General features: G+C 33.2%; 2 protein-coding genes across 2 annotated transcripts; one reads left to right on the forward strand and one right to left on the reverse strand.

Moving 5' to 3' along the window:
- The first annotated feature begins 3,842 nt into the window (after positions 1–3,842).
- Positions 3,843–21,822, forward strand: LOC143619193 (mediator of RNA polymerase II transcription subunit 23-like). Its single transcript, XM_077091189.1, has 21 exons — positions 3,843–4,070; positions 4,188–4,231; positions 6,198–6,297; positions 6,408–7,250; positions 9,691–9,925; positions 10,005–10,222; positions 11,056–11,263; positions 12,095–12,372; positions 12,465–12,548; positions 12,989–13,083; positions 13,359–13,521; positions 14,677–14,922; positions 15,855–16,025; positions 16,324–16,440; positions 16,523–16,648; positions 16,726–16,874; positions 17,652–17,892; positions 19,049–19,679; positions 20,442–20,623; positions 20,804–20,907; positions 21,624–21,822. The coding sequence occupies exons 1-21, from the start codon at positions 3,930–3,932 to the stop codon at positions 21,820–21,822; spliced, it is 4,575 nt and encodes a 1,524-aa protein (XP_076947304.1). The 5' UTR covers positions 3,843–3,929.
- Positions 21,823–23,209: 1,387 nt separating this feature from the next.
- Positions 23,210–27,627, reverse strand: LOC143619074 (putative peroxygenase 4). The gene is made up of 6 exons (XM_077091096.1): positions 27,567–27,627; positions 27,384–27,476; positions 26,584–26,669; positions 24,166–24,263; positions 23,869–23,994; positions 23,210–23,429 (listed from the first exon to the last, which is right to left on the reverse strand). Exons 1-6 carry the CDS (start codon positions 27,589–27,591, stop codon positions 23,273–23,275), a joined length of 585 nt encoding a protein of 194 aa, XP_076947211.1. The 5' UTR covers positions 27,592–27,627; the 3' UTR covers positions 23,210–23,272.
- Positions 27,628–27,923: the final 296 nt, after the last annotated feature.

Consider the following 27,923-nt stretch of genomic DNA (forward strand, 5'->3'; position numbering starts at 1 on the left):
CATACATACTTATTTCATGATTACAGGTGTTAACTTGTGAATACTCATTACTGTTTTCTTGAAACTTGTGAAACTCACCAACTCTAGTAGTTGACCCGTTTTAAACTGCTTTTCAGGTGTACCTAAATCGGAATGATTGGGTGATCTGTCACTTGCCTGAAGTGTGTGGTTGATGCTATGTGAATAAAAGCTAAGACGTTAGTAGTAAGAACGTTTAGTTAACGAACTAGTTTTGTTTGTACCACCTAGACTGTAAAACAATGATAGAACGAATAAATGTAATATAATGTAAATTAATTTGTAATGTTTCTTTATAAACAATGTGTTGATACCAGAGGTGTCTGTTACATTCCTGTTTTACGCTTCCGCATTGTGCTAGTCGGGGTGTGACATCTTTTTAAGTTGTACCGCCCTTAGACTTTGATGTATTAACTTCACACAAAATAGCCAAGCTCGAGCCGAGCTTAGGCTCGTATAAGGTTTTTCTTAATTTATATATATAATTCAAAATGTATATAAAATAATTAGTAAGTAATAAACCAGCCTGACCCTACACAATTCCGAGCTTGAAAAAACAACTCACGAGCCGAGTTTGAGCTTCAGTGGCGGATCCAGAAAATTTTCTTGCAGGGGTCAGAAAACTTTTGGGTAAGTATTCAGTTGCTTATCGCTATATAAATATTTTTTCGGTCTGATTCGGTTGTACGGGTCGGGTCAAATCGGTTATAATTTCTTTTTCAATCCGCTTTGGTCGTTTAAGTCGGGTTAAATCAGGCCAGGTCATATGAAAAAAAGATAATCACACAACATATCATATAACCAAAAAAAATACATGATACGTCATTAGTTATGCATAATTAAAATACAATATATTTATAGTTTTTTTTACAAGTTTTTATTTTTTGGTATCTAATTATAGCATCATTCGTTCGATATTCATATATTAAAAAAATATAAAAGCAAAACAAATGCTTATTAAAAGTTAAAAAGTTAATTAATCATATATGAAATAAATGGGTAAGTAATTTTGGGCAAAAAAACATACTGACTTTTATTATATATTAGGTTACTAGGATAATAGCCTGTGTTACACACGGGTGGAAAACATTTTTACAAACAATATAAAATATAAACTACGCATTCAGTTAACACAAATATTTGACATAAGGTTTTTTACCCTCAGATGCTACAAAAAATGTTAAACTATGTCTATAACATAAAAAGAAAATACTTTATAAATAAACAATGCAATGAATAAGAAATAATATAACATAAATGAACCATTAGACCTGAAAAAAATATAAAAAACACATATTAATAAAAGATTTTGTAATATTAATTGAAAACTAAGTTTACAAATACATACCAGTTTTAAACTGTATCACATTAAGTTTCCGAAAATCTCTTTGTAAACAACTTTATTTAATTTTTTTAAATGTTCCTAATTGTTCTAAAGAACGTTTTTTTCTTTTTTCTTTTAGAATGTTTTTTATAAATAATTTTCAGAAATATCTATATTTTTATAGCATTTTTCATGTCATTTCTTAATAAATAAATAAATAAAACTTAAAGAACATTCGGTTTGATCACCATTCACCGGCTCTTCTTCTTTCCTTAAGAGTAAATTAAATCATTGACAATGTGGTTATTAATTGGAATAAATAGACTTAATCATGGAGTTAATTGCATTAATTTGAATAAATAGATTTAATTGTAGAATTAATTGAATTAAATTGGAATGCTGATTTTAATTTAGTGGATTAAAAATAATTGGAATATGTGGAAATAATTGATATGGAAATGTGATTACATGGAATCCTATGTGGATAAGCTATAATAAGGACATGTGAAGAGAATCATCTTGCTTTAATATATTAGTAAGATAAGTAACTAACTCATAAGTAACTAAATGTTTTGTTGACATTATCTTTATTTTCACATATCCTATTAAATTTTGGTAAAATAATGGGTTGCGAAAGAGAGTTAATAATGGCCCATTACATATTTAAAATGTTAAATTAGGTCATCTTCTTTCTTTTCTTCTTTAACTGCAACATCAACATGAGAATACCTCTTTGTGCCGGCTGCCGAAAATATGGTTGGTTTGCTCTGTTTTTTTCATCTCAAGTTCTCTCTGTTGCTGGCCGTTCTCAAATCCATAGGGGTCGGTATCAAAATTTCATAGGGGGAATTTTAACACATATATACCACTAAATTTTTTTTTCTCACAAGGGTCGGCCGACCCCCCTACTAATTAGGTAGCTACGCCACTGTTGAGCCTTAGAAAAAAAATCTAGAAACAAACCGAACTTGGGCTAGAATCTCGTTAGTCAAAACAAGCCGAGCTCAAACCTAATCGAGTTTAGGCATGGTGTGATTTGTTTACACCCCTAATTTATAAACATACACATAGTTCAATTATTATAATTCATTCATACGTTTAGTTGTTTAGATCTTTTAATCATTCTTCCCATTATTTTTTTTTAAATTAAAAGTTTTTAATTACATCAAAACAGGGGCATGCCGCAACAAATATTCCTATTAAAAAATCAGGTAACAAATATTCCTATTAAAAAATCAGGTATCTCATCATCAAAGAAAGTAACATACACTTCCATCATATTAAAAAAAAATTATTTGTTTATTTGTAACAGCACCTAACTTAATAACAAAAAAAAAAAAAAATAGAAAACAGATACATGCAACATAAACTCTGAAGTCGGTGTAGACCTAATTAAGATGATATAGTCTTGCCAGAATGAAGCAACAAAACCCTCCAATTCAAAAAGCATGATGAAAAAAAAACTAACAATAATAAAATTTTGTCATTGTCTTCAAGAGTCAAATTATTCTACCAATATGGACAAAAATAGAAGAATTGTAGCAAGAAAAAATAAAATAAAGAATAGTTAAAAATTAATTAAAAAATCATAAGTCAAAGACTAATAAAAAACAAAAAATATAAAATTTTTCCACTGTCTTCCTCGTTCACAAAAAAGAAAAAAAAACCTCGAAAAATACACAATATTGAGGAAAAAAGATCGTTGTGTCTTTTTATTAATCCTTGTGTTTTTTGTTTATTTTCGTCATTAATTATGTATTTTTTCCTTGACATCGCGTCTTTTTTCTTGATATTGTGTTATATTACTCAACAGTGTGTTATATTTTGTTCGACATTGTGTTAAATTTTGCGATATATCGTGTCTCTTTTACTTATCGTTGTGTTGTTTGTTCATTCCGGCATTGTGTTTTTTTTTCTCAGCATTGTGCTTTTTCGGTGCTTTTTTGGAACCAGAATGATTGGAAAAATATTTTGGTTTTTTAAATATTTTTGTTTTTATTTATATTTTAAGTTTTGATTATTTTATTATTTTTTTAAAAAAATTTGTGTGTAACCACAAATCCTTCAAATAATTCTTCTTTTTTCTCTTTTTAACTTTTCCCCGACTTCAACACCGCCATATGTATCATGTAAAAACAATAAAAACATCAACATCATGCTTAAACACCCAAATAAAATAATAATAAAAAAATAACAAAACATTTATTTACTAATATAAAAACAGAACTAATAAAATAATAAAAACATTAACTTAAAAACATCAACCTCATGCTTAAACACCCAAATAAAATAATAATAAAAAAATATTAAAACATTTACTAATATAAAAACAAAACTAATAAAATAATACTGTACAAACATTAAGTTTGCAAATACCAAACAAAATCTAATTCTCAAATATATCAAAGACACATGATACGAAACGCTTATTACACACCATCATCACTTCATCATATCATATCATTATAATAATAATTATTATATAATAATAATAATCCAAAACCCCAAAGCAATTGATTCTGTAACCGTCAGCAACCACCGCAACCACCACCACAACCGCCACGGCAACGGCGATTACGCCTCCAAAATGTTCAGAATTCCGGCAACCGGCGTTACAACGGCGCCGGAAACCGGTGATCGGAGCCAATTCCGGTCAGCTGCTTCTAGAATCTCTCAATTTCATCCGGCGAGACCTGCGATCGTCGATTTGTTCAATCTCTATCTCGGTGTACGTATAGTTTTGTTATATATGTATTGAATTATTCATTATACGTGTTGTTTATAGTTTGTTGAAGAGTGTTAGGGTTTTGAAGTTTGGTTTAATGCTGGATTGGAATGTTTGCAGATAAACGGACGCGGTAAGGCGGACGAGTCGGCTCGAGAACCTCCGTAAGTGGATATAATATTATTAATACTCTGTTATGTTTAGTTTATGAAGTTATGTGTGTGTTTGAAGGATAGAAGTGTTTGTTAGGAGTGTAGTTAGCCAATTAGGTTATGTTGTACTTAGGGCAGTGAACGAGTAAACGAAATGAAATTTATTGTTCGTGTTCGTACGGTAAGGTGGATGAGTCGATTCGAGAGCCTCCGTAAGTGGATGATATTATTAATACTCTGTTATGTTTAGTTTATTAAGTAAGTTGTGTATGTTCTGAAGGATAGAAGTGTTTGTTAGGAGTGTAATTAGGTTATGCCGTACTTAGGGTTGTAAACGAGTTAACGAAATGAAATTTATAGTTCGTGTTTGTACGGTAAGGTGGATGAGTCGATTCGAGAGCCTCCGTAAGTGGAGAATATTATTAATACTCTGTCCTGTTTAGTTTATGAATTTGTGTATAGAAGTGTTTGATAGGAGTGTAATTAGGTTATGTTGTACTTAAGGTTGTAAACGAATTGAACAGAAATTTATTGTTCTGTGTCTGTTTAGTAAGGAAATGAACTTGTGCGGTAACGTTAAAGAACGAAAATGAGCACAAAACAGTGGTTTACGTATACCTAAATTTATTTGATTTGGCTAATTGAGAATGGCCGATGCGGTTTGGTCCGGCTACGCAGTTTGTATTGCTGTTTTTATTTAATACTCATATTCATATGCTAATTTACGTATACATTAATCACATAATACTCGTATATATTTTTGTTTTATAGTTAATAGTTTTGCTAAAATCTATATGATAAGATTGGGAAAGTCATTAAAAACCTTTAATGAACAACATAAGCAAACAAACATTAATGAACATAAACAGACGCAAATGAACACATTTTGTTTGTGTTCATTCAGTAAGGTGAACGAGTTGATTTGACTATTTGAGAGCCTTCGTAAGTGGATGATATTATTAATACTCTGTTAAGTTTAGTTTATTAAGTTGTGTATGTTTTGAAGGATAGAAGTGTTTATTAGGAGTATAATTAGGTTATGCTGTACTTAGGATGTAACCAGCCTGGACTGAATGAAATTTGTTGTTAGTGTTAGTTCAGTAAGGAAATAAACTTGTTCGTTAACGGTTAACGAACGAAAATGAACACAAACAGTGTTTTATTTGATTTGGCTAACTGAGAATGGTCGGTGTCAATGGTGTGGTCCGGCTACGAAGTTTGTGTTTTCTTTTTTTTTTTTTTAAATTCATATTCGTATGCTAATTTACATATAAATTAATCTCATAATACTCGTATATATTTTATTTTATAGTTAATTATCTTGCTTAAATCTATATGAAAGATTATGAATTAAAAAATATTAAAACCTTTAATGAACAAACGTAACCAAGCACACACTAATGAACATAAACGGACGTAAACGAACACAATTGAATGAACATGGCCTCTGTCCGTGCTCGTTCATTTAGTTAATCGAACGACATTCCTTGTTCATGTTCGACGTTCGTTCATTTATTAAACAAACTTCCCACCGAACAGTTCGACGAACGTTCGGTTCGTTTACAGCCCTGAATGAACTGCTACAAGCTTATAAGGATCACATAGGGTTGTAATTTAAAACAACTTGTGTGAGAAATTTATGAAAGATTCAAAATTCAAACATGGTAGCAATAAGTCAATACCGTTTAGATTACTTGATGTCTACATTAGGTTATCAGGGAGTTAGATTTATGGGGATTTCATGATATTTTCTTATTTTCAAACATGGTAGCAATAAATCAATACCGTTTATATTACTTGATGCTAAATTAGGTTATCAGGGAGTTACATTTATGGGGATTTCATGATATTTACTTATTTGAGCCACTTAGCCGCCTAATCGTTAGCCATTCTATATATAGTTAGCTACCACAGTTTTATTTGTTTGATGGTTGCCAGCCTGAATCTTATTGGCACTATTTCTGAAAATTAATTACAGGAACAAGACACAAAAGCGTGTTACAGCTCTTAATATAGACATTCCTCCACGCGATGCACAATTCATTCCGGACTTTGAACAGCTTCGGTATCAGTTTCTTGTAAGTTATTAACTACAAAAAGTAACCTGCTTGCGTCATGGTCTTTTTATCGTTTTAAATGTTGTAACCATAAACAGTTATTGTTTAATGTTTGTGGTTGCTCTTTTCAGGATCATGAGCAGTTATATACCGTGATTGAGTCGGTGCTAGTGTCTCTGGTCATCCAGTGTAGTAGTCATGGACCAAGATCAAAGTTTGTTCTCTTTGCTATACGCAGTCTGTACAGTATTGGGTGCATTAACTGGGATTCGTTTATACCATATCTTCTTTCTTCTGTCACCTCTGCAGAAACGTCTGTAAATATCTTTTCTACAACTTCACCACAGTCGGATACCTCTGCCGCATCAGCGGGGGGTCCCAATTACTCTAATATTCAGTCTCCAAATCTTGAATCTTCTATGGTGTTAGCAAATGACCAATCATCTACTGCTATAAGCAGTCTGCGTAAGTTGTCTTGCCAGATAATTATTTCTGCTATGGAATCGAACTTAAAGCCAAGTACTTATGCTGATATTTTCAAACATGCTCTGAGCTGGTTGATAAACTGGAATCCATGTCAGCAAGGGAGTGATGAGGTGGATGGAATGAAACTGTATAAACGGGATTGGGCGTTATCTGAATGGCTACACAAGTGTTTAAGTGTTGTTAGGATGTTGGTGGAGGATAACAAATGTTGTGTGCCATTTTATGAACTATTGAGAAGTGGACTGCATTTTATGGAAAATATGCCTGATGACATGTCACTATTTACACTCATATTTGAGGTTCATAGGAGACGAGATATGATGGCTCTGCACATGAAAATGTTGGATCAACATCTTCATTGCCCTACATTTGGGAATCAACGCCTTCTTACTCACGTTGCAGTCAATACAATAAGTGAATCAAATATTCAGCTAAGATACTCACCTATTACATACCCCAGTGTGCTCGGAGAACCGCTGCATGGCGAGGTAATCACATTTCCTGACAAGTTTAAAACTTTTTGGACTTCACTTATGTTTTTTGATTAGATGTGGCAATTGGAAATGGGCTGTACTTGACCTCTGACGGGTTAAATATGTAAACTTTAAAAGTTAAGTTGAAAACAGAACTGGTCAAATGGGTCAAAAGTGTATATACAAGCTTATGTAATGAGAGACAAAAGTGAAATGAAGTAATAACTAACAGTATGTATTCTTTTATATATTGACATTATAGAGGGGTATGTATATATAGAAGAGGGGGGGGGGAAACCTCTTTGAACAAAACCCTGAGGCCCATTGGGCTACATGTTAGGCTAATACATAATCTAACATTTACTACAAGCTCGACTGCTCTGGCATAGATATTGATCATGCCCAACATGTTATGAATATGATAAGTTTTTGCATTGGGTAAAGCTTTAGTGAAGAAATTAGTTAATTGTTTTTTTTGTTTTGTTTTTGATGAGGGGCTGCGATTGTTCCATCTTCAAGCTTTTCCTGAGTGTAGTGACATTCGACTTCTATGTGTCTGTTCTTTCATTGAATACGAGATTTTTTTGCAATGTGAATAAATGGCTCATTATTACACATAATTTCATTGGCTTAGGTTGTGTAAATCCAATCTCCCCAAGTAGATTATGAAGCCAAATGAGCTCACAAGTAGTGTGTCTCATAGCCTTGTATTTGAATTTTGATATAGAATGCCACATCCACACTTCATTGGGCAACATACTTATTGAAAATGCAATGTGAGAATGAGTAATGGTAAGATAGTTTAGCTTCCCAACAATCCTTCTATACTTCTCTAGATCTTCAAGAAAGCCCCCTTCTCTACTTTTAACTCAACATGTGATGTTACCAGAGCATCACTATTCTTTGATTCAATCACTCTTGAATCTCTTAGTACATCCAAACAATACTTACTGTTAGCTAAACGAATCCTTCTTCTACGAGAAGTTCAATCCCCAAGAAATACATAAGTGGTTGTAGGTCTTTGTTTGATGCGCATGTTATGCAGTCTGATGAGGCGCCTTATGAAGTAGCCAATATTCGAACAATTTAGACCATTGATTGCAATGGGTGAGGTTTTCAAATCTAATTGAACAAATCTGACCACAGATGATGCGGGTATCTTATGCGGTCTATTTGTTCAATCAGATTTGAAAAACTCACCCATTGAAATTGACAGTCTAATTTGTTCAAATTCCGGTCAATTGCATAGAGCTCAATATCACGCATCTGATGGCATCACACGCACATCATGCGATACTTGGTTTTAAATGCGCACATCAGGAGCGTGTAATGTGTGACGCACACGATGCGCTGATGAGATCACATTAGTTGGCGTGATGCACTGCAATTTCATGGTGCGAGGATGATGTGCTCTCCTGGGTGATGCATGTGATGCGGTCTGATGCGCACATTCTGAGTTAAAGTGAGTTCTTGCATAGATTATTTGTACCTTATGCACAGACTACTTGTACACATAGAGTTAAGGACTTATTTTGGTTATACATACAAGTTTTATGGTGGTACTATAGGCTCTATAGCTTTTTGTTGAATTTGTTTATTTTATTCTCTTATTTTTTAGTGTTTGAAAATTAACAAATTAAAATATCATCTATAAATAATATTTTAGTATCTTTTTAATAACAAACGCCTCGCGTACGTGATGTGTGAACATCACGCATTTCACATCGCCTTAGCTTTTTGGATCAAAACTCGCGGGGCATTTTAAAACCAAGAGGTGACGTGCACATCAACGCATTATACGCTCTTGATGCACACATTTAAAATCAAGGTGGCCGATAGTGTTGGGGGTAGACCTCTCACTCGATTAAAACTTCTCTCTAGTACGTGTGTAACATGAACCAAATGAAGTAATAAGTTACAATGTATAGTTTGTATGTATGTACATCATAGAGGGTCATGCACATATAGAAAGGAGAGCCACTTCTAAACTGACCTTGAAGCCTACATGTTGGGCTAATACATAATCCAGCGGCTTACAACTTCTTAGATTGCTTTATTCAAGACATTAGATCAGTCTTTTAATGATATAATCATAACTGAATGTAAAATATTAACGATGAGTAAATTACATAGCATCATACTTTTCCAAAATGGTCCAATTTGGTAATTATACTTTTTATGTCCCAACACCTTAGTTAAAGGTATGACAATGGTCTAGTAACTAGTTTGGAAAGTAAAGTACGTATATGGTTGCCGTCCTCATCAGCCCAAGAATATTTAGACGACCATTTTGAAAGTATGTTGCTAGATGGGATTTCTGCATTAATTATTTATAGAATTCAAGAAAAAGGGACCAAAAGTGTTTATGGGTCAGCCGGAATCCTTTTTGCCCATATTCAAAAGTACTATGTTTAACATAGACTTTAAATATTAAATACATACTTTACTCATGCAGGACATTGCGTTTTCAATTCAAAGAGGAAGTCTTGATTGGGAGAGAGCAATCCGCTGTCTTAGGCACGCCTTAAGAAATACACCATCACCAGATTGGTGGCGGCGTGTGCTTATGGTGGCGCCATGTAACCGCCCCAATCCACAAGGATCAACACCAGGTGCTGTTTTTAGCTCTGATATGTTTTGCGAGGCAACCATTGAACGAGTTGTTGAACTCTTGAAGCTTACAAATTCAGGTAAGCTTACAAATTGTTATATCTAGGTTACATTTTTGTATGATTTTAAATGCTCTTTTTTCTTCAATACTTATTGCAGATGTGTATTGTTGGCAAGATTGGCTCATCTTTTCAGATGTGTTCCTTTTCCTTGTAAAAAGTGGTTGCATGGATTTTGTTGATTTTGTTGACAAATTGGCTTTATGCTTATCTGAAAAAGATCCCCAAGTTCTCAGAACAAATCATGTCACATGGTTGTTTACACAGATTATTCGGGTTGAGCTTGTAGTGGCTGCTTTAACCGCAGACTCAAGAAAGGTTATTTTACATTTAAATAACTTCAAATCTAGTTGCATTGCAATTACGTGATTCTATCTATAACTAGTAGGGTCTGTAAACAAAATGAACGCTAACCGTTTGGCGGGATGTTCGTTTATTTAGTAAACGAATGAACATGGAAAAACGATTTTGTTCACTTAGTTAAATGAACAAACATGAACGCATTGCTTGTTCGTTCATTAATGTTCGCAAACGTTCGTTCATTTAAGTTCGTTTATGTACGCTCATTTACACTCATTTATGTTTTTAGTTTACGTTTATTTAGTTTCGTTCGTTTGCGTTTGTTAATAAATTCATTTAATTTTTTTAGGCACGTTACAATTTAGTCTAGTTTAGTAACCTTTTTGACCCCATGCATTGTTGTTCGCATTTAGTTATAATTGGTATTAGGCTTTAGCTCAGTTATGCTCGTTTGTTTATGTTCATGAAGCGTCCATTTATATTGTTAAAAAATGAACATAAACGAACACGGGCATTTTCTTTTTCTTAACGTACGGACGCAAACAAGAAAACCTTGTGTGTTTAATTGTTTGTGTACAATATTGTTCGGATAAGGTTAAATGAACAAACATGAACATGCTCCGTTCGTGTTCGTTCGGTTCGTTTACAATCCTAATAACCAGGGTGTGTTTGGATTTGCCTTTTGAATTTGATTGTTTCTGATTATTCGAAATCACATAATCACTTTTAAAATGCGCACCCAGTCCAAATACGCCCATCATGGTCATATACTCAAATATTATACATTACTTGGTTTGGATGTAAACTATATAAATATATAGATTCAACTGAAAATCCGGTTACATATACAGGTGGAGATCGTGAGAAAACTTTTGTCATTTCATAAAGAAACTAGAAGCCTGGATTCTAATAATCCCCAAAGTATCCTACTTGATTATATTTGTAGTTGTCAGACCCTTCGTATATGGGCACAGAACTCATCAGTCAGAGAATATTTAAATAATGAGCAGCTTCTTAAAGGAAAAGAAATAGATGAATGGTGGAGGCAAGTAAAGAAAGGTATACTGTAGTACATATGGCACTTTTAACCTGTTTTCTTATTAACGGGCTGATTCGGATTGCATTTTATATCCTATGGGTCAAATGGGAAATGATCAAAATTCAACCAAATGTATGCTTAATGAGTAAAACCTCCTAAGTCATTTTACTAAGAGAATCTTAGAATATTATTGCAATAATATAGTTTTTGTAATCATATTTAACACACTAAATAATGTATTTAGAGGCCACCAATACAACTTTTTTTTATTGAAGGCCATTCATATATTGAAACTACTTATAGGCAACCCAAATACATATCCAGTTTCATTTATACCAATTTAGGCTAAAAACAAGTCGGAATATCATCAATTAAGAAAAACCCTGTTTTCTATATAAATTTTTAATGTATGAAATCATTGTTTATTGATAGCCTGATACAAGTGTTTCAGGGTATTCTCGGCATTAGGCATGTTTCTATAAAGCAATTTTAATGAGTGGTCTTGATGAAGTAATTACCTTTTGACCCCCTTTATAAAATTTTAACGTTTGAGATCACTGCTTATCGATAGCCTGATACAAGGGTATAATTGTCTTTTCAAATTTTCAAGTATATTTTCGTCACTAGGCATGTATTTGGCTACATTTGGTATAAAGACAACAAAGTACCACTCCGGGTTGGCTATAGAGCAATTTTAATAATGAGTGGTCTTAATGAAACAATTACCTTTCTGAGCCCCCCTCCCCCAACACACGCATGCACGCGCGCACACACACACACACAAACTGTGTGCATATACTATTCAGTCTGTATGTTGCAAATCTTTCTTCAACAGTTACTGTTACTTTCAGGTGAATACATGATGGATTATATGAATTTGGATGACAAATCAATTGGGATGCTTGGGGTTGTTTCTTACACCATGTCGCAGCCCGTTTGTGAGATGGTGATGTCTTGGCTAACACGTGATGGATACACGGAATTACCTGACCCAAATCAACAGGCAAACGTGACAATTACTGTTAGGCGGGAGGTTAATCTGGTGCCACTATCACTGTTATCAGGATTTTCAATTAATTTGTGTCTAAAATTGGCTTTTGAGATGGAAGATAATATGTTTTCTGGAGTGGTAAGCACCATGAATAATAAGCTTTAAGAAAGATCTTAGCTATGATCTATATGCACAAGATGGTTTTACAAATCTATGTTTTAATATTGCAGCATGCACCTAACATTGCTACGGTGGAAACGTATACTAGGTTGTTGCTTATTCAACCTCATTCATTGTTCCGTTCACATTTAAGTGTAAGATCTGCAACACATGAATCTTGAAACTATATTCAACTATTTGTTCTTTTGTGTGCTTCAAAAACTCTATTGACTTTTGTTGAATTTGTAGTCAAGTCATTAGACTTTATTTTTGTCCGATTAAATCGTTAGGTTTCCAAAACTTAATGAAAGAATCCAGTTTAAGGGACTTAATTATATTTAAAAGAACCTTTTTGCTATTTTCTTAAAAGGCAGCAGCCAACAGGACTTTCTTTTTTTGTTAAAAATAAATCCAGGGATGCTATTGCTAAGTTTTAAAAGTTAAAAGGATTTAATCATGCAAGTATGAAAAATAAAGTCACGAGACTTGTGTACAAATTCAGCCAGATTCCATAGCTTTTTTTCCTTGATACTTGCACTTCTTTTTTCTAATGTATTATAATTTGTATTTTCTTTATTTACTTCAACTTTTGCAGCATCTGCATCAGAAGAATCCTGAAATTTTTAATAAACCTGGACCTATAATTTTAGTGCTTGAAATTCTCAACTACAGGCTATTTCCATTATACAGGTAATTGAACTAACAATTCAAAATATATCTGACTAATTTATTTATTCCTTTTTTAGTTTTAATTTTTTCCTGTTACCAAAAAACATGAATCAGGGCCATTAGTGACCTAAACAAATCATTTTGTAAATTAGGTTGCCAGATTACGAGATTAACGACTATAGAAAGAAATATCCTCATGTATATACCAACCACATTAATGTCACAAATGCTTAATAAAGCAGTTATAGTAGATTATCAATTATATATTCGCTTATATGGTTTTGGTACTACTGTAGATACCATGGGAAGAACAAAACATTGATGTATGATGTTACCAAAATTCTGTCCACATTAAAAGGCAAACGTGGAGAACATCGCGCATTTCGATTGGCTGAAAACTTGTGCATGAATCTCATTTTGTCGTTCAGAGAATTCTTTTTTGTGAGGAAGGACACGAAGGTTAGATATTTACTATTTAGTTATTGGAAGTACATTTTTCTCCCTCAATTATGGGTTGCTATGGCTTTTGTAATGTGTTAAAATGCTAAGTCAAACAATAAAAGCTTAATAGGAAACATGCCAAATGGGTCATCAGGGTCAAATGTATCGAATGCCAGTCCAAAAGGTATCTATAATGCATAAAACCTCTTAAAATCATTTTATTAAAAATCAGGTTACTTTTGAAATCTTTGTATACAGTAAAACAAAATCTTAATGACATCAGCATTTTCTAAAATCAAGTGTGGCACATTCTTATTGGTTAAGTGCGCTCTGTTAAATCAATTTTGATTGTGTTTCATCATTAATTTTGAGTTTTTACTTATGCAATCATATTCAAACTAAATATATATTAATAATAAATAAATTTTGGAAACACGTGTTTGAGGACAATTCAATCCGTCTCAACCCATGCAAAAAAGGTCAGTTAAAAGGAAAGTCAGCCAGAAGTGTGCTTTAATGCTTGAAACCTCCTAAAATCATATTATTCCATATGTTTACACCAACAATTACCAGTTTTATTCTAACGGATCAAATGGTTCTGAGAAAAAAATGCTTAAAGGGAAACATGTCAAATGAGACGCTCAGGTAAAACTTTTTGAAAGTCAACCAAAGTGTATTTTAATGCACAAAACCTTCTGAAAACATATTATTCCAACAGGGTACACTAAAAAATACCAGTTCTATTCAAATGGCTCAAATGGGTTGTTCAGGTCAAATGGGTGAAAGTCAACCAAAGTGTTTTTTGATGCATAAAATCTCCTAAAATCATATTATTTCATCAGTGTACACAAAATTACCAGTTCCCGTTCTAATGGGTCGTTCAGATCAAATGGGTTGAAAGTCTACCAAAGTGTATTCTAATGCATAAAACCTCCCAAAATCATTTTATTCTATTAGTTCACACTAAAAATACCAGTTTTGTTTTAATGGGTCAAGGTTGAAAGTCAATCAAAGTGTATTTTAAACACCAAGTTTTGTAAACTCATATTATTTCATCAGTGCAGACGCCAAAAGTTACATGTTTTGACTCAAACTCATGTTGACCCGTTGCTCAGCTCTCGATTTGCCCCATTTATCAATCACCTCATTTGCGCTTGTTTAAATTTGGAACAGGGACCTACTGAGTTCACAGAAACATTGAATCGCATAACCGTAATGACTCTTGCTATCATTATTAAAACTCGTGGAATTTCTGATGCTGGGCACCTCTTATATCTTCAAGCTATGCTAGAACAAATATTGGCTAATAGCACACACACATGGTCCCACAAGACCCTCTTTTACTTTCCACCTGTTCTTCGTGATGCCTTGATTGGGAAGACAGATAAGCGCCCCCTTGCAATCCAAGCATGGAAGCAGGTCAGCCATTAGTCACTACTATTGTTATTATTATTATTGTTGTTGTTGTTGTAGTTGTTACAATCCACAAAAAAACATATATCAACTTTTTGCAAGTCTCAATTTAACACTTTAGAATCATTTTTTTAGTTGTATACCCTTTATAATTGCTTAGTTATATAATTACTAAATACTCGACATGAAAAACTAAAAGTTGATCTGTACTAAATTTATTATTAAAGCAATCGCATTGAGATTTTTAAAATAACTCTATTATTGATTATGAAACTCACTTTTGTATTATGCAATTAAAATTGCTATCTAGTATTTAAGTAAATAGAAAAAAAAGGCGCTTCAGTATCTTAAAATAATCGTGTACTTTGTTATTATTATAGGGTTTGGATCTCTTCAGAACTCCATAAAATTCAAGAACCTCTAACTACCAATCATTTTATCTATTTCTTTATTTACTTATTTTATATAGATAATATTTTTTGAGGGTAGTTTTGTCGTTTATCGTATGTAATAATGTGATTACATATATGTAATCACAAGTTTTTACATGTGTAATAACCAAATAACTTATAATAAATAACAAAAACTACTTTCAAATAATATTAAACATATAAAATAAATAAATAAGTATAATGATTGGTTGTTAAAGAGTTTTTAAAGCTCTTAAATTATTTGGAAGTTCTGAAATGTTCCTGATCCTAGTTATTTCAATATAAAGTAAAAAAGTAGTTTACAGTAAGGAAAGTTATATGCATGTCTAGATATTCATTAAATGTTAACTGAATTGAATTAGAAAAGATGCTTTCGTTAAACCAAATTTGATGGATACATTGGAGATGCCCGGTTAGCTATATGTTTTCTTTTATCAAATCTAAGGCATTGTGCATTTGGTTTTTTTAGATAGTTGTAACCACTAAGGGTATAATTGTCATTTACAGGCGGAAGCAACTGTGATCCATCAGTGTAGACAACTGCTCTCGCCACCAGATGACCACACTTATGTAATGACTTATATAAGTCACAGTTTCCCTCAACACAGACTATATCTATGTGCTGGAGCATGGGTTCTGATGCACGGGCACCCGAACGATATTAACACAGGAAATCTGGTAAACATAATTGTCTTTCTTCTTTGTTTAATGTTTGAATGAGTCGTTTTGGGTTATGTTTTATCTCGAAGCATGTTGAATGGCGAAAGTGCCCTTAACTTTGAAACGCCAAAAATACCCCTCAAGAGGCGTCAAACATGTCATAGGCTAAATTTGCTGTCTTTCCAAAACAGAAGGGCATTTTTGTCATCCAACATGTTTTTGGCTGGAATTGATATAAATGAAACCACATACATAGTTGGGGCATTTTTGTCATGTTATTATCTCTCTCCAGCGACTCATAATCTCTCTCTTACAGGGACGTGTGCTAAGAGAATTTTCTCCTGAGGAAGTGACTTCAAATATATACACCATGGTGGATATCATTCTGTATAATATTCAGCAGGAACTACAACAACATCCACATTCCATGCAGGTTTGACTTTTGACTAATTTGCGGTTCTTTTTAAAACTATGTTCATTTTTTTGACTTTGACTAATTGTTTTATATATCATAGGATGTTATATCAAATACGTGTGAAAATCTTGCACAATTTATTTGGATCCATGAGTTACTGCCTTTGGATATTTTGCTTCTGGCCCTAACTGACCGTGATGATGATCCTTATGCATTGCGTATGGTGGTAGGTTAAAAAACATAGCTGTGCTTAGAATATGTACATCCTCCTCTTTATTTATATTTGTTTTATTTATCTTTTAGGTTAATTTACTTGAACGGAAAGAGCTTCAACAGAGGATAAGTTTCTATATTGCTAACCGAGGCAATCCTGACCATTGGCTTCAAACTGGAGTTTTTAAACGTGTTGACTTGCAGAAGGCTCTTGGTGCTCATTTGTCATGGAATCAAAAGTATGCATGTTTAGTTTAATAAAATTTGTTAAAACCAATAGGCCTGTAAACGAACCGAACGAACACACGCAGAGTATTTTCGTGTCTGTTCTTTTAACTTTAACCGAACAGAAAACGCCAGCTGTTAACATAGTAGCTGCATGAAAACGCCAGCTATCATGAAAACCGAACAGAAAAGCCGAACAGAAAAGCCGAACAGACACGAAATGTACAACTAAATGAACCGTTTTTGGTTGTTTGTGTTCATTTATGATTGCTCCTTAACGATATAAATGAACGGTTAATGAACGTAAATGAACGAGCATAATCAAACATATATGTACGAACATGACTGAACTAATTGAAAGTAAATGTGAACGTGTGTTGGACTAAAGGTTATCAAAACTAGATTAAATTTTAATGGGCCTAAAAAATCTAAATGAATATATTAACTATCGTAAATTAGCAAACAAACGGAACCGAATGAAGATAAACAAATTTAAAAGAATGAACATAAACCAGCATTCACGGGCATAAATGAACAAAAAAGACGTGTTCATGTTCATTTGGTTAACTAAATAAACCAAAATTTTTGTTCGTATTTGTTTGTTTATTAATTAAACGAACTTCCTACTGAACCGTTCATTGAACGTTCGGTTCATTTACAGACCTAGTAATCAGTGTTGACTGTGTTCTTGAATCCATTTTATATTTGAAGGATCAGTTTAACAATCTCGGAAGGTTATGTAATACAGCATTTATTACCTGTTGCTAATGCTTCTAAATGTGTTTTTTCAGGTATCCGACATATTTTGACGATATTGCAGCACGTTTACTCCCCGTAATCCCCTTAATCATTTATAGACTTATTGAAAACAATGCCACAGAAGCAGTTGTCAGAATTCTTCAATTATATTCATCGTTTCTTCATTATTATCCTTTGCATTTTACATTCGTACGTGATATTCTTGCCTATTTCTATGGACATCTTCCTGCAAAACTCATTTTCCGGATACTGAATGTACTCGATGTAAAGAAGGTAAGGTTTATCCTATTTCAGATCTCTCCTTAGCCTAATCTTAAAGATTGCGGGCCACGGGTGGGAAGGTTACAAGTCAAAACAGGTCATTTTTATGCCGGTTGAAATGGGCTGGGTCCTATCATTAATTGTTTTTAATTATGTATATTCAGTCTGTCAAATATGACCCTTGTCCAAGAAACCTTAATATACTTTTGCCGAATTCACACATAAATATCTGGAGTTTATTTTTGCATAGTAAAATTTCTATGAAAGCCCTTTCAATTAAGTTTGGGGACTTTAGATGCAAAAGTGGACATTTCGTTACATTCTGAATAGTCCATGGTTATAATCATGTATTACAAAATTTAAACACAACGTTAATTGGCCAATTTTTGTTACATTCTGAAAAGTCCTAATATTAGATTTCTTTTTTGGAGGTTTTCTGCCTTAAAAATATACTTTTGGTGACTTTTGGCCCGTTTGACTAATTTAACCCGTTTTCCTTTTAGATATTTACAATTTGACCCATTATACTATATATGAAAGAAAACCTAAACGCTACAGTAAAGTATAAACTTTTGTAATTTTAGTCCCTTAACTTTTCAGTTATTCTAAATTAGGTCCCTCAAAGTTCTAAACTGTTTTGATTTGATCCCCAAACATTCTCTTTTGCTAAACTTTGGGTACTTTGCAATCCCCCCCCCCAAAAGCATTCATAGTTTTAATGCGTTGCCTAATTTGTTATCTGTATGTATATATTTAAAGTTACTGATCTTATTTAATGACCACCATACGAAGTTTTTTTTATATTTTTTTTAGTATGCCATTACCACATGTTTTTAATGACCACCATACTAAGTTTTTTACGTTGAAAACGAAATTGTATTCACAATAGAATATATTTTTTTGTACCGTAATAGTGACTGCAGTACCATGTTGATACCGTAAAGAGCCGAACCGATACAAACCAAGTTTTTTTTTTAATATTTAGATAAATTTTTATCATTTTTGTATCGAAGTAATGGTCGTTATGATGTGTTTGCATATCAGCATTTAAAAACTCGAGCCCGTTACCGAGTTCCTCACGCAACGCGCGAAGGAAACACTCTAGTTAAACATTAAATTAATTGTAATTACTACCTCTGTTTTTCACTAAATTTTCTTTTTCTTCCAGATACCATTTTCCAAGATATTTCAAGAACACATCAACTCACCAGACGCCACATTCCCATCACCCGAATACTTTACATCTCTTTTACTAAATCTTGTGAATAATGTCATCCCTCCTTTACATAACTCAAAAGGCGAGGGGCAAAATAGTAATTTCAACCTTGCAACTAACCAATCAGGATCAACAGATGCTTTTGAACCTCAAAAAGCATTCTATCAAACACAAGATCCTGGAACACACACACAACTGATTCTTGAAACTGCAGTTATAGAAATATTATCCCTCCCAGTTAGCACAGCACAAATTATATCAGCATTTGTACAGATGGTTGTAAAAGCAGTTAAAGCTCAACCGAATCGTATTTCACCGAGTAGTTCAGATTCATGTTCTAAAAGCAACGGTTCTTCTGTGAGTTGTGGGCCAAACCCTTTGACCACAGGGTTTGACCGCAAAAACTTTGTTTTGGTGATACAAGCTTGTGGTCTCTTGTTGGCTCAACTTCCTGTTGAGTTCCACATTAAGCTTTATGAGGAGGTTTCGCGTGTGATCAAAGATAATGAATTGCAATCGGTTGTTGGATATTCTTTGTTGGATCCAACTTTGGCTGCTCAAGATAATACCTCAACTGCCCTTGGTAAGTTTCGCTTATTTTACTAGTCAATTTTGTTTTGTTATTGACTTTCCGGGTTATGTTTTACCTCTAAAGGGTCAAACGTGCTAAAAAACGTCTTAAAAAGGAAATTGGTCAAATGGGTTGGGTAGAAAGTTGATAAGTGTGTTTTAAAGCATAAAACATCGTAAATCATTTTATTCATTATATTTTATTTGTACTGAAGTAAATATACTTGTAATCATAACTAGAAGAGTAAAATGAGCAGTACACACGGTTTGTTAACAGATGAAACGAGTAATTTTAATACGGGTTGGGGACCCACAATAACCTTTCTTTTTCCTTATAAATAACTAATGCTGTAAATGTTAATAAAAAAGGGCAAACAACACTAAGTAAAAACAAACCTTACACTTTCTCATGATATTAGCAACCAACTTATAATCTTGTAGCAGCAAAAGACATGTTCAAAAGGTCATTTTTTTATTTGCCATGCTATTGTATACATAATGCATTGAAGCCATGTGGCGTGTCATTAATTTACATGAGGTTGGTTGCTAAAACCGTAATAAGTTATGCGTTCGTTATATTGGGGAAAATTGTAAAGCGTGTTCCTATTTCGGGTATATTACCCTTAAAAGCTTAGTATATCGACAACATTCTAATTTTTTATTATAAAACTAGTTTTTTATGGACTTCGAATACACTTAGGTTGACTTTTGAGTTTCGACTCCTTAATGAAGTTTTTGTCTACTTTTGTTTTGTATAATTATTGTAATAATGCAGGAAATGTGGTGGCCCTAATCCATGCATTCTTCTCGAATCTTCCCCAGCAATGGTTAGACAATACACATCTCCTCATACACCAACTAAGGCCTGTTTCATCCGTCTCAATGCTTAGAATCGTCTTTCGTATAATCGGGCCTTTGCTTCCAATATTAGCAAATGCTCATGGTCTCTTCATTAAGGTATTCAAAATCATTACTTTGTATTAAAATGTATAAAATATCCTGTTCATGTTTATAATACATATACTTTACTAGGTATTCCAGAATTGTATTTTTATTATATATCACCAGACCGAACCTTAAGCCACCAAACTGAAAATCTCGAATCGGCCGACTTACTTTTTAATTAATTTTTTGCAGACTCTTGAACTGCTTTTAAGCGTGATGGTGGATGTGTTCGGGAAGAATGCTAAACCCTCAACTCCTGTTGAAGCATCCGACATAACAGATCTTATTGACTTTCTGTAAGACTGCGCTTAACAATCATATAACTGAGTTTCTTGTTTCGACCCATTTAGTTATGAACGGGTCGATTTGGGTTGCATTCTAAACTGGCCAACAAGCCAAATGGGAACCTGCTGAACGTCACCGGGAGTCAATTTTGAATGCATATGACCTTCTAAATTGCTTTTTTTTTCTCAAAAATTTAGAATATTTTTGTAAATAATTTGTTTTCGTAAACATAACACACGAGTTAAATTAAAAAAAAAACTAAAAAAGTTATCAAAAAAGCATTTCCAAGCTAACCAAACCCAACTCATATTTTTATCGAACTTCGCACCGTTCATTTATTTAAGAACCTCGGTGCGAAGTTCGTTTATTTAACAAACGAACGGACATGATCAGAAACTTTTGCCATTCAAAAGGGGGTTGGTGGCGCAACTTGTTGCTCGCTTACCTGCCGCTTTATTGCAATTGGATCCTTTTTACAAATATTTTATGGCGTTTATATAAAAAAATTTTATAAGTAACAAACATAAAAACATGTCTCGCTTGTTCATTTACGTTCGTTTATGCTCGTTCATACATTTGTTTACCTATTCATTTAGGTTTATTTCATAACTTATAAGTCGTTAGTAACACTAGTTTACATACTCATTTACGTTTGTTTATAAATTTTAAGTCGTTAATTTGGATGGTGTTTTTGCTTACTACGTTTATTATTGTTATTACCTTTCAGCCACCATGTGGTGCATTATGAAGGTCAGGGTGGGCCCGTACAGCCCAATTCAAAACCGAGGCCCGATGTGTTGGCTTTATGCGGAAAAGCCATTGAGTGCATGCGCTCAGATGTTCAATGTCTTCTTTCTCACCTGAAACCCGACAGAAGTTCTGTTTTGGCTGCGACTCATCCTAGACTTTCTCGAAACCCGTCCTAACTTAAGGTTCATAGTTTCATATATCTTATAGGATTCCTATAGATGAACTAGGTTTTTCATGATAAATTTGGCCAAATTGTACATCTTAAGCCAAGTGGTTTTTTTTTTTAATATTTTTTATTTAGTTTTGAATTGGGATTGGTCTACAAATTGGAGTTTTTTGGGTACCGTCAGTGAAAACTCACGGGCCCCACCAATACCCTGTTAATAAATAAGAATCACATAAAGTGCAACTTTACACCGAGAGGTGGCCTTAAAAGAGGTTAAAGCTGAAGCTAGTGGAAGCTGGATTATAACATAGAGACTTTGCTAGAGGATAATCGATGCGTTGCTCCTTGAAGATTACTAATTGGATAATCGAAAAATGAAATAATAAATGCTTGTTATGTTTGCTTAGTTGCGAGTGGAATAGGCGGTTTGTAGGATTCATCTAAACGGTTTATTGCAAATGTTGACGAAGCCCTTATTTAGTAGTCAACTAGTCATGAAAATTGTATACTTCTATAGTTCTATACAAGGATGATGCGGGTGGTTCAAATATATTAACTAGCAAATCAATATATTTGTAAGCATGGCATCCTGAATCACTTTATTAAAGAGGTTATTATCGTGAAGAAACGTAGTTTTAATAGTTATAGTTTACATTATTATACGTTACGAACGGAAATTCTGCCTGCATTTTTTTTATGGCATTTGCGTCCCGCTGAAGGTGCACAGCAAAAACCAGCTTGTAACCAGGAAACGGAACCAGCATTGAAACCAGTTTGGAACCGACCTGAGTACACCAAACCGTTAGTGACCTGATTTTTTTACATCGAAGTAGAAGAACTAAGTTTTTCAAAAACTATATCTCGTGTCGGAGGGCTTTTGAGTGTGACCTACCACTCATGCAGTGGCAAGGACCCGCAACTCTCGAAGGGGCCAGCAACCACCCGAATCACTGTAGCAAACCCTTTGGAAAATTAACTATGTATGACCTGTAAGATTCGACTAAGTAGCTCCACGACCACATACGTAACTCACGTAAGAAAATTTAAAGTGTCAGATGGCATAAATATGTGTTGGTGTCAAGAAACATTTTTTCATATTTTATTAATATTTAAAAGAATAAACAAATTACCCAAATAGCATCCCATTCACTATTTAAAGAATACATGATACACACTTGCACAAATCATATCATACAAAAGAATACATACACATGACCAATTACATACATTCAACATGTCTAATGATATAGCATCCATATGATCCACACCCATTAAAAATCAAACACAATCCATCATTTCTCACCGCAAGAAAAAAGAAATTATATAAAAAAAAAGGTTAATCAATATCATTGTGTTAAATTAAGTTCAAGGTCGGCTCGTTTATATCATATTTTATTATCTAATTAATTTTTTAGTTACACATCTTCAACGTCTGCTAAACCCGTTCTATTTATTAGAGGTTACATATGTTTGTTCTTGGTTTTATTAATCTTTTCGGCTGCCATTTTCTCGAACAAGCTTCCATCGTAAACAGCTCGAATGGTTTCTTTTTTCAATAACCCGTCTTTGTCCTTAGCCAAGTAATACAATATCTTCCATTCTGAAAGACCTCCAATCCTACACAATACATTACCAATCTATATATAAATAAATCAACTATTAAATCAGTATAACTAGAACTTTTCAACTCGAGGTTATAATAATTATGTCCGAAGATGAATAAAAAACCGAACTAGTGGAGAAATCCATGGTTCGGTTATGATTTTTTAGTAACGGATATTTATGTGGTTTGGTTATAGTTATACGTGTATAAAGTTATTAAGGAATTGCTAATATTTTATTTGATTTAACATTCAAATGAATTTATTAACTGAAATTAGCTTGAATCCACCCATATCTAAAGCCAACGGTAAAATACCGTTAACCAAATAACGAAACCATCTTTTCGAATAACTGAATTAACCAAACCATTTATAAATGATGTCGGTTATACTCTGTTCTAGACCATAACCGAACTAGGCTAAGAAAAATATACTAAGAGTCAGTGTATTCTTACCATCCTGCATAATCTTTGGGTTCTCGGTTTCCTTTAATAAATTCGCTCAATTCGTCTGCTGTCAATGCCTCTGGATGTGTGCGTGCGTATTTATGGAATATCTCCTCAAATTTGGAAGGAACAAACCTTAAAAACAAAAGTTTAAATTTTAGACATAACTAAATAAAAATTTGGAGTTTATATTCATCTATAGCATCAATATGAGTTATTTTTAAGTGTTTGCATTGCATTTATTATCATCCATTGTAAATTTGTACACAAGTCATTATAGTACTTGAATAGTATGATCAATGATACCTTCCATGAGCATCATAGACGCCCGAATCGCTTCCATGTTTTGCCATTTTAATGTTTTCAATGTTGATCGGAAAAAGTAAGTTAGGCCACTTCGTTCCCTGCTTCAAACAAATATAAAACGTCTGTTACTTGTCAGGTTAACGGGTTGTACTGGTAAATCTTAACATGACCATACGTGTCAAAAAATCAGCCGGGAATACTTAGAATATTGTAACCCATTATTGTAATCCATATACCTAAACAAGTTAAATAGGTTGGTGGATTGTAAACAAACAAACGCATAATAAATTAATTAAACAAGTTGAATCAGTTGACTTTTTCATAGACAAACACGTAATAAATACATTAAACAGGTTGAATAAGTTGACTTTATAGGTATTATTATTCTAGTTATAAACGGATTAACCTTATACCATTTATTCTAGTTTAAACAAATCAATCCAAGAACGACATGTGACAACCCAAAACCTTATTATTTTTGTGTGTGGCATTCACGGTGAATCCAAAACTAAACTATCTTTTAATTTTTTAAATTTACCCTCCTGCTTTTTTTTAACAGTGTTTGGAAGTTGGAACCACCCACAATATCCAGGTTAGCCTTCCTGAGACGGGACGTCAACCGTTCATACTATTTTTGATGTTTCAGGCCCGACTCACCAAGGACACCATTAAGAAGAAATCTCATCACTGTGAGAAAACCCCTTTGAGTTAGGTTTCGAACTTAGCCATCACTCATATGTCATTGGACCGGAAGACGAATTGCTACCCTCCTATTAAGTGGCATTTGCTTGTGGCTTTAATCTTGCCCTTGCTTTAAGTATTATACTTCTTCATATGGTAAAGTAATGCATATGCTAAAAGGAATTTAGCTTTTTGAAGGGACAACAGGGATACTTAGCAGTTTTATAAAAAAAATATAAAATTCAAAAATAGAAATGAATAAAAATATTTCAGACTAAAGTTTTTATATTCAGAAATTTACTTAATATAAAATTGTAAAAAAGACACCAAAATGGATATTTAGAAATTTTACTGCCGGATATAGAACTAAAATTATTAATTTCTGTTCAATAATCGTTACGTATAGTTATGATAAAAGCATGGTTGTAAAAATTGCATCGATTAATCACCCAGTTCATAGCTAGTCAGTACCCTAGACTAGTCACTGACTAATCATTATTTAATCAAAATCGGTTAACATTAAAAAATTTATATACAAAATTTTGGTGTGCGCGCGCGTGTAGGTATAGAATTTGAAAAGTTACGTATGAATTCCAATACAATTAATAGTTAGTCCCTTACCCCACTGCTCGATTAACACCTTACGAGTTCTATGACACTGGATAAAAGACACTAAGACCATGCTTACTGCTTAGTAACTAAGCGCATAGGGGTTGTGCGACACGTAGCATCCCGATCAGTAATTGTTAGTTTTGCAAAAGGTGGTGTAGCGATAATACGTCACATAACACCAGCTCAATCATTACACAACTACCACCTTTTCAATTTTTTCAGTTTTTTAATATAAATTAACAATAAAATAACTTTTGGTTGGTCCAACCCTCCCCCACCTCCGTTGTAAAACAACAAACCTGGCTAAAGCGAAGAGGAAAACAAGAGTGGGGGCGGTGTTCGTCATGTTTAGGCCACGTTTTGTCTTCTACAACGAGACCAGTACGTCTGGTCTAAAAGGTGCATATCATGTTTATACACAATTCTAATTAAAAATAAATAAATATATTAATAAAGCAGTGGAGTCCTCTAAAGTAAGATGAGCACTTACCCTACACGTTTATATCTCTAATAATAACTACCATGCATCACGGTGTTCTAATCCATTATTATTATTATTATTATTATTATTATTATTATTATTATTATCAACTTTTAAGTAACACAATCTTAATCTAAATAGTAAACAACATAAGTCTCTCAAACAAAAATTGTCAAGCAAGCAAGCCATGATCGTAAAAGGTTCGGTTTTTGTAATTTACTCCGGTTCAAAACTTGAAACCAGCTGTGTAAACCAAATCAACTGTTTGATACTAACTTATAATTTCAAGAAAAAAAAAGGTTTAAAAACCATTCACAGCGTCAAAGCCGAACCGTTAAAAACCATCATTAGTAGTTTAGCGTAAATCTACCATCAAAATGTCAAATATTGTCTTTCTTTAACAGCTTCTAATCTTAAATCCGCCTAATTTGTCTACGACAGGATTTGAACATTCGACCTCTAAAAAAACAAGCACCCATTACACCGAGATGCCATTAAACCACATGCATGTTATTCAAATATTGCTTTTAATACCATTATCACCAAAATTTTGTCCATTTTTATTAAAATATTATTATACATGCAAATGATCACAAAACACTTTTAACTAATAAAAAAAAGCTGAGAATATAGATGATGCATACCGGACGAGTTTTGCCACTAAGACCAACATTGATGAATACTGCAGCAATTGAAGATAACAAAATACCACTCCCAATTGCTCTAAACCCTACAAAAAAACAATTCCAAATACACAAAATATTATAAATAATATATATAATCAGAACAATGAGCATTTTTTTTAACCAAATACTGGTATCGAGACCGAACATAATCAATACCCGTACTGATACTCGATTTTCATGTTTTTCAGTATCAATAAAATTCGATTTCGAGATTTTTAATGGTACCATTACTTATTGGTACTCAACCGAAAAAAATAGGTACGGTTATTCAGTATATGGTTTCATCCATTTCCAGCATTTGTATTTTTCGGCAGGGCACCAGTTCGTACCGAACAGGTACTCTGCCGAAAAATACCAATACCGAAAAATGAATGGAACCATATACAGAATACTGTACCGATTTTTTCGGTTCGTACCTATCAGTATCGGTACCATTAAAATTATCGAAACTGAATTGTACCGATACCGAAAAACATGAAACCGAGTATACCTGTTCCTGCACCGATTGTGTTAGGTCGGTACCAGTATTAGGCGAAACCTTATCCCCTGATAGGGATGAGGTCGGTACTAAACCAGTACCCTACCAAAAAAATACCAACAAAAGCGAGTGAAACCATATACCGAATTTTTTCAGTTCAGAATCATTAAAAATACCAAAACTGAATGAGACGGATATCGAAAACATGAAAATAGGGTACAGGAAATGCTCGTCCCTACACGTATACCGAATCTTTAACCGAAATCAACACGAAACAAACCTTGAAAGGTTTCCCACGGGTAAATCACACCATCGTTGTTACGATCGAAAAACGCAACATGTTTTTGTAACACGTTTTGATCATTATCAATTGCTGCATTCATTTACAAAACCATAATTAATATCACACTGATCTAAAAACACAAAAACAACAAATGTAACTATTATATATAAATATATATACCTTCAAAATCAGATTTAACAGCCATTGATTGATTAATATTGATGCTTTGCTTAAATGCGTATAAACTGATATAGAAAGAATCGTGTGCCTGTAAAGACTAAAAGCGTTAAAAGGTGGCTTGAGAATATTATAACAAGAGAAGAGAAGGGTGTAAGGGTTTTATAGTGGACTAAAGATTTAGGTTGCTATATATACTTTGGTAACATATATACTTTTAAAATAATAATAATAATAATAATAATAATAATAAAATCTTTTTAATTTAATAGTTATAATAGTAACATATCTTTGAATTTAATGTTATTCCTTTAATGCTATTCCTTTTACTTAACTCTTTGAATATTCATTGTGTGCGCG

Source organism: Bidens hawaiensis, unplaced genomic scaffold (assembly GCF_021521415.1).
Source record: "Bidens hawaiensis isolate Kalapana, Puna unplaced genomic scaffold, B.hawaiensis_p1.1 tig00002414_1, whole genome shotgun sequence".
Lineage (NCBI taxonomy): Eukaryota > Viridiplantae > Streptophyta > Magnoliopsida > Asterales > Asteraceae > Bidens > Bidens hawaiensis.

Bases quoted from the DNA above. Each gene is read 5' to 3' on its own strand.
- LOC143619193 (XM_077091189.1), top strand. From the start codon at position 3,930: ATGTTCAGAATTCCGGCAACCGGCGTTACAACGGCGCCGGAAACCGGT. The intron at 13,084-13,358 runs GTAATTGAACTA...GTACTACTGTAG, and splicing joins AGGCTATTTCCATTATACAG to ATACCATGGGAAGAACAAAA. The intron at 16,026-16,323 runs GTAAACATAATT...TCTCTCTTACAG, and splicing joins ATATTAACACAGGAAATCTG to GGACGTGTGCTAAGAGAATT.
- LOC143619074 (XM_077091096.1), bottom strand. From the start codon at position 27,591: ATGGCTGTTAAATCTGATTTTGAAG. The intron at 26,670-27,383 runs GTTTGTTTCGTG...GTTTTTTTGTAG, and splicing joins CCCGTGGGAAACCTTTCAAG to GGTTTAGAGCAATTGGGAGT. The intron at 23,430-23,868 runs GTAAGAATACAC...TGTATTGTGTAG, and splicing joins CCCAAAGATTATGCAGGATG to GATTGGAGGTCTTTCAGAAT.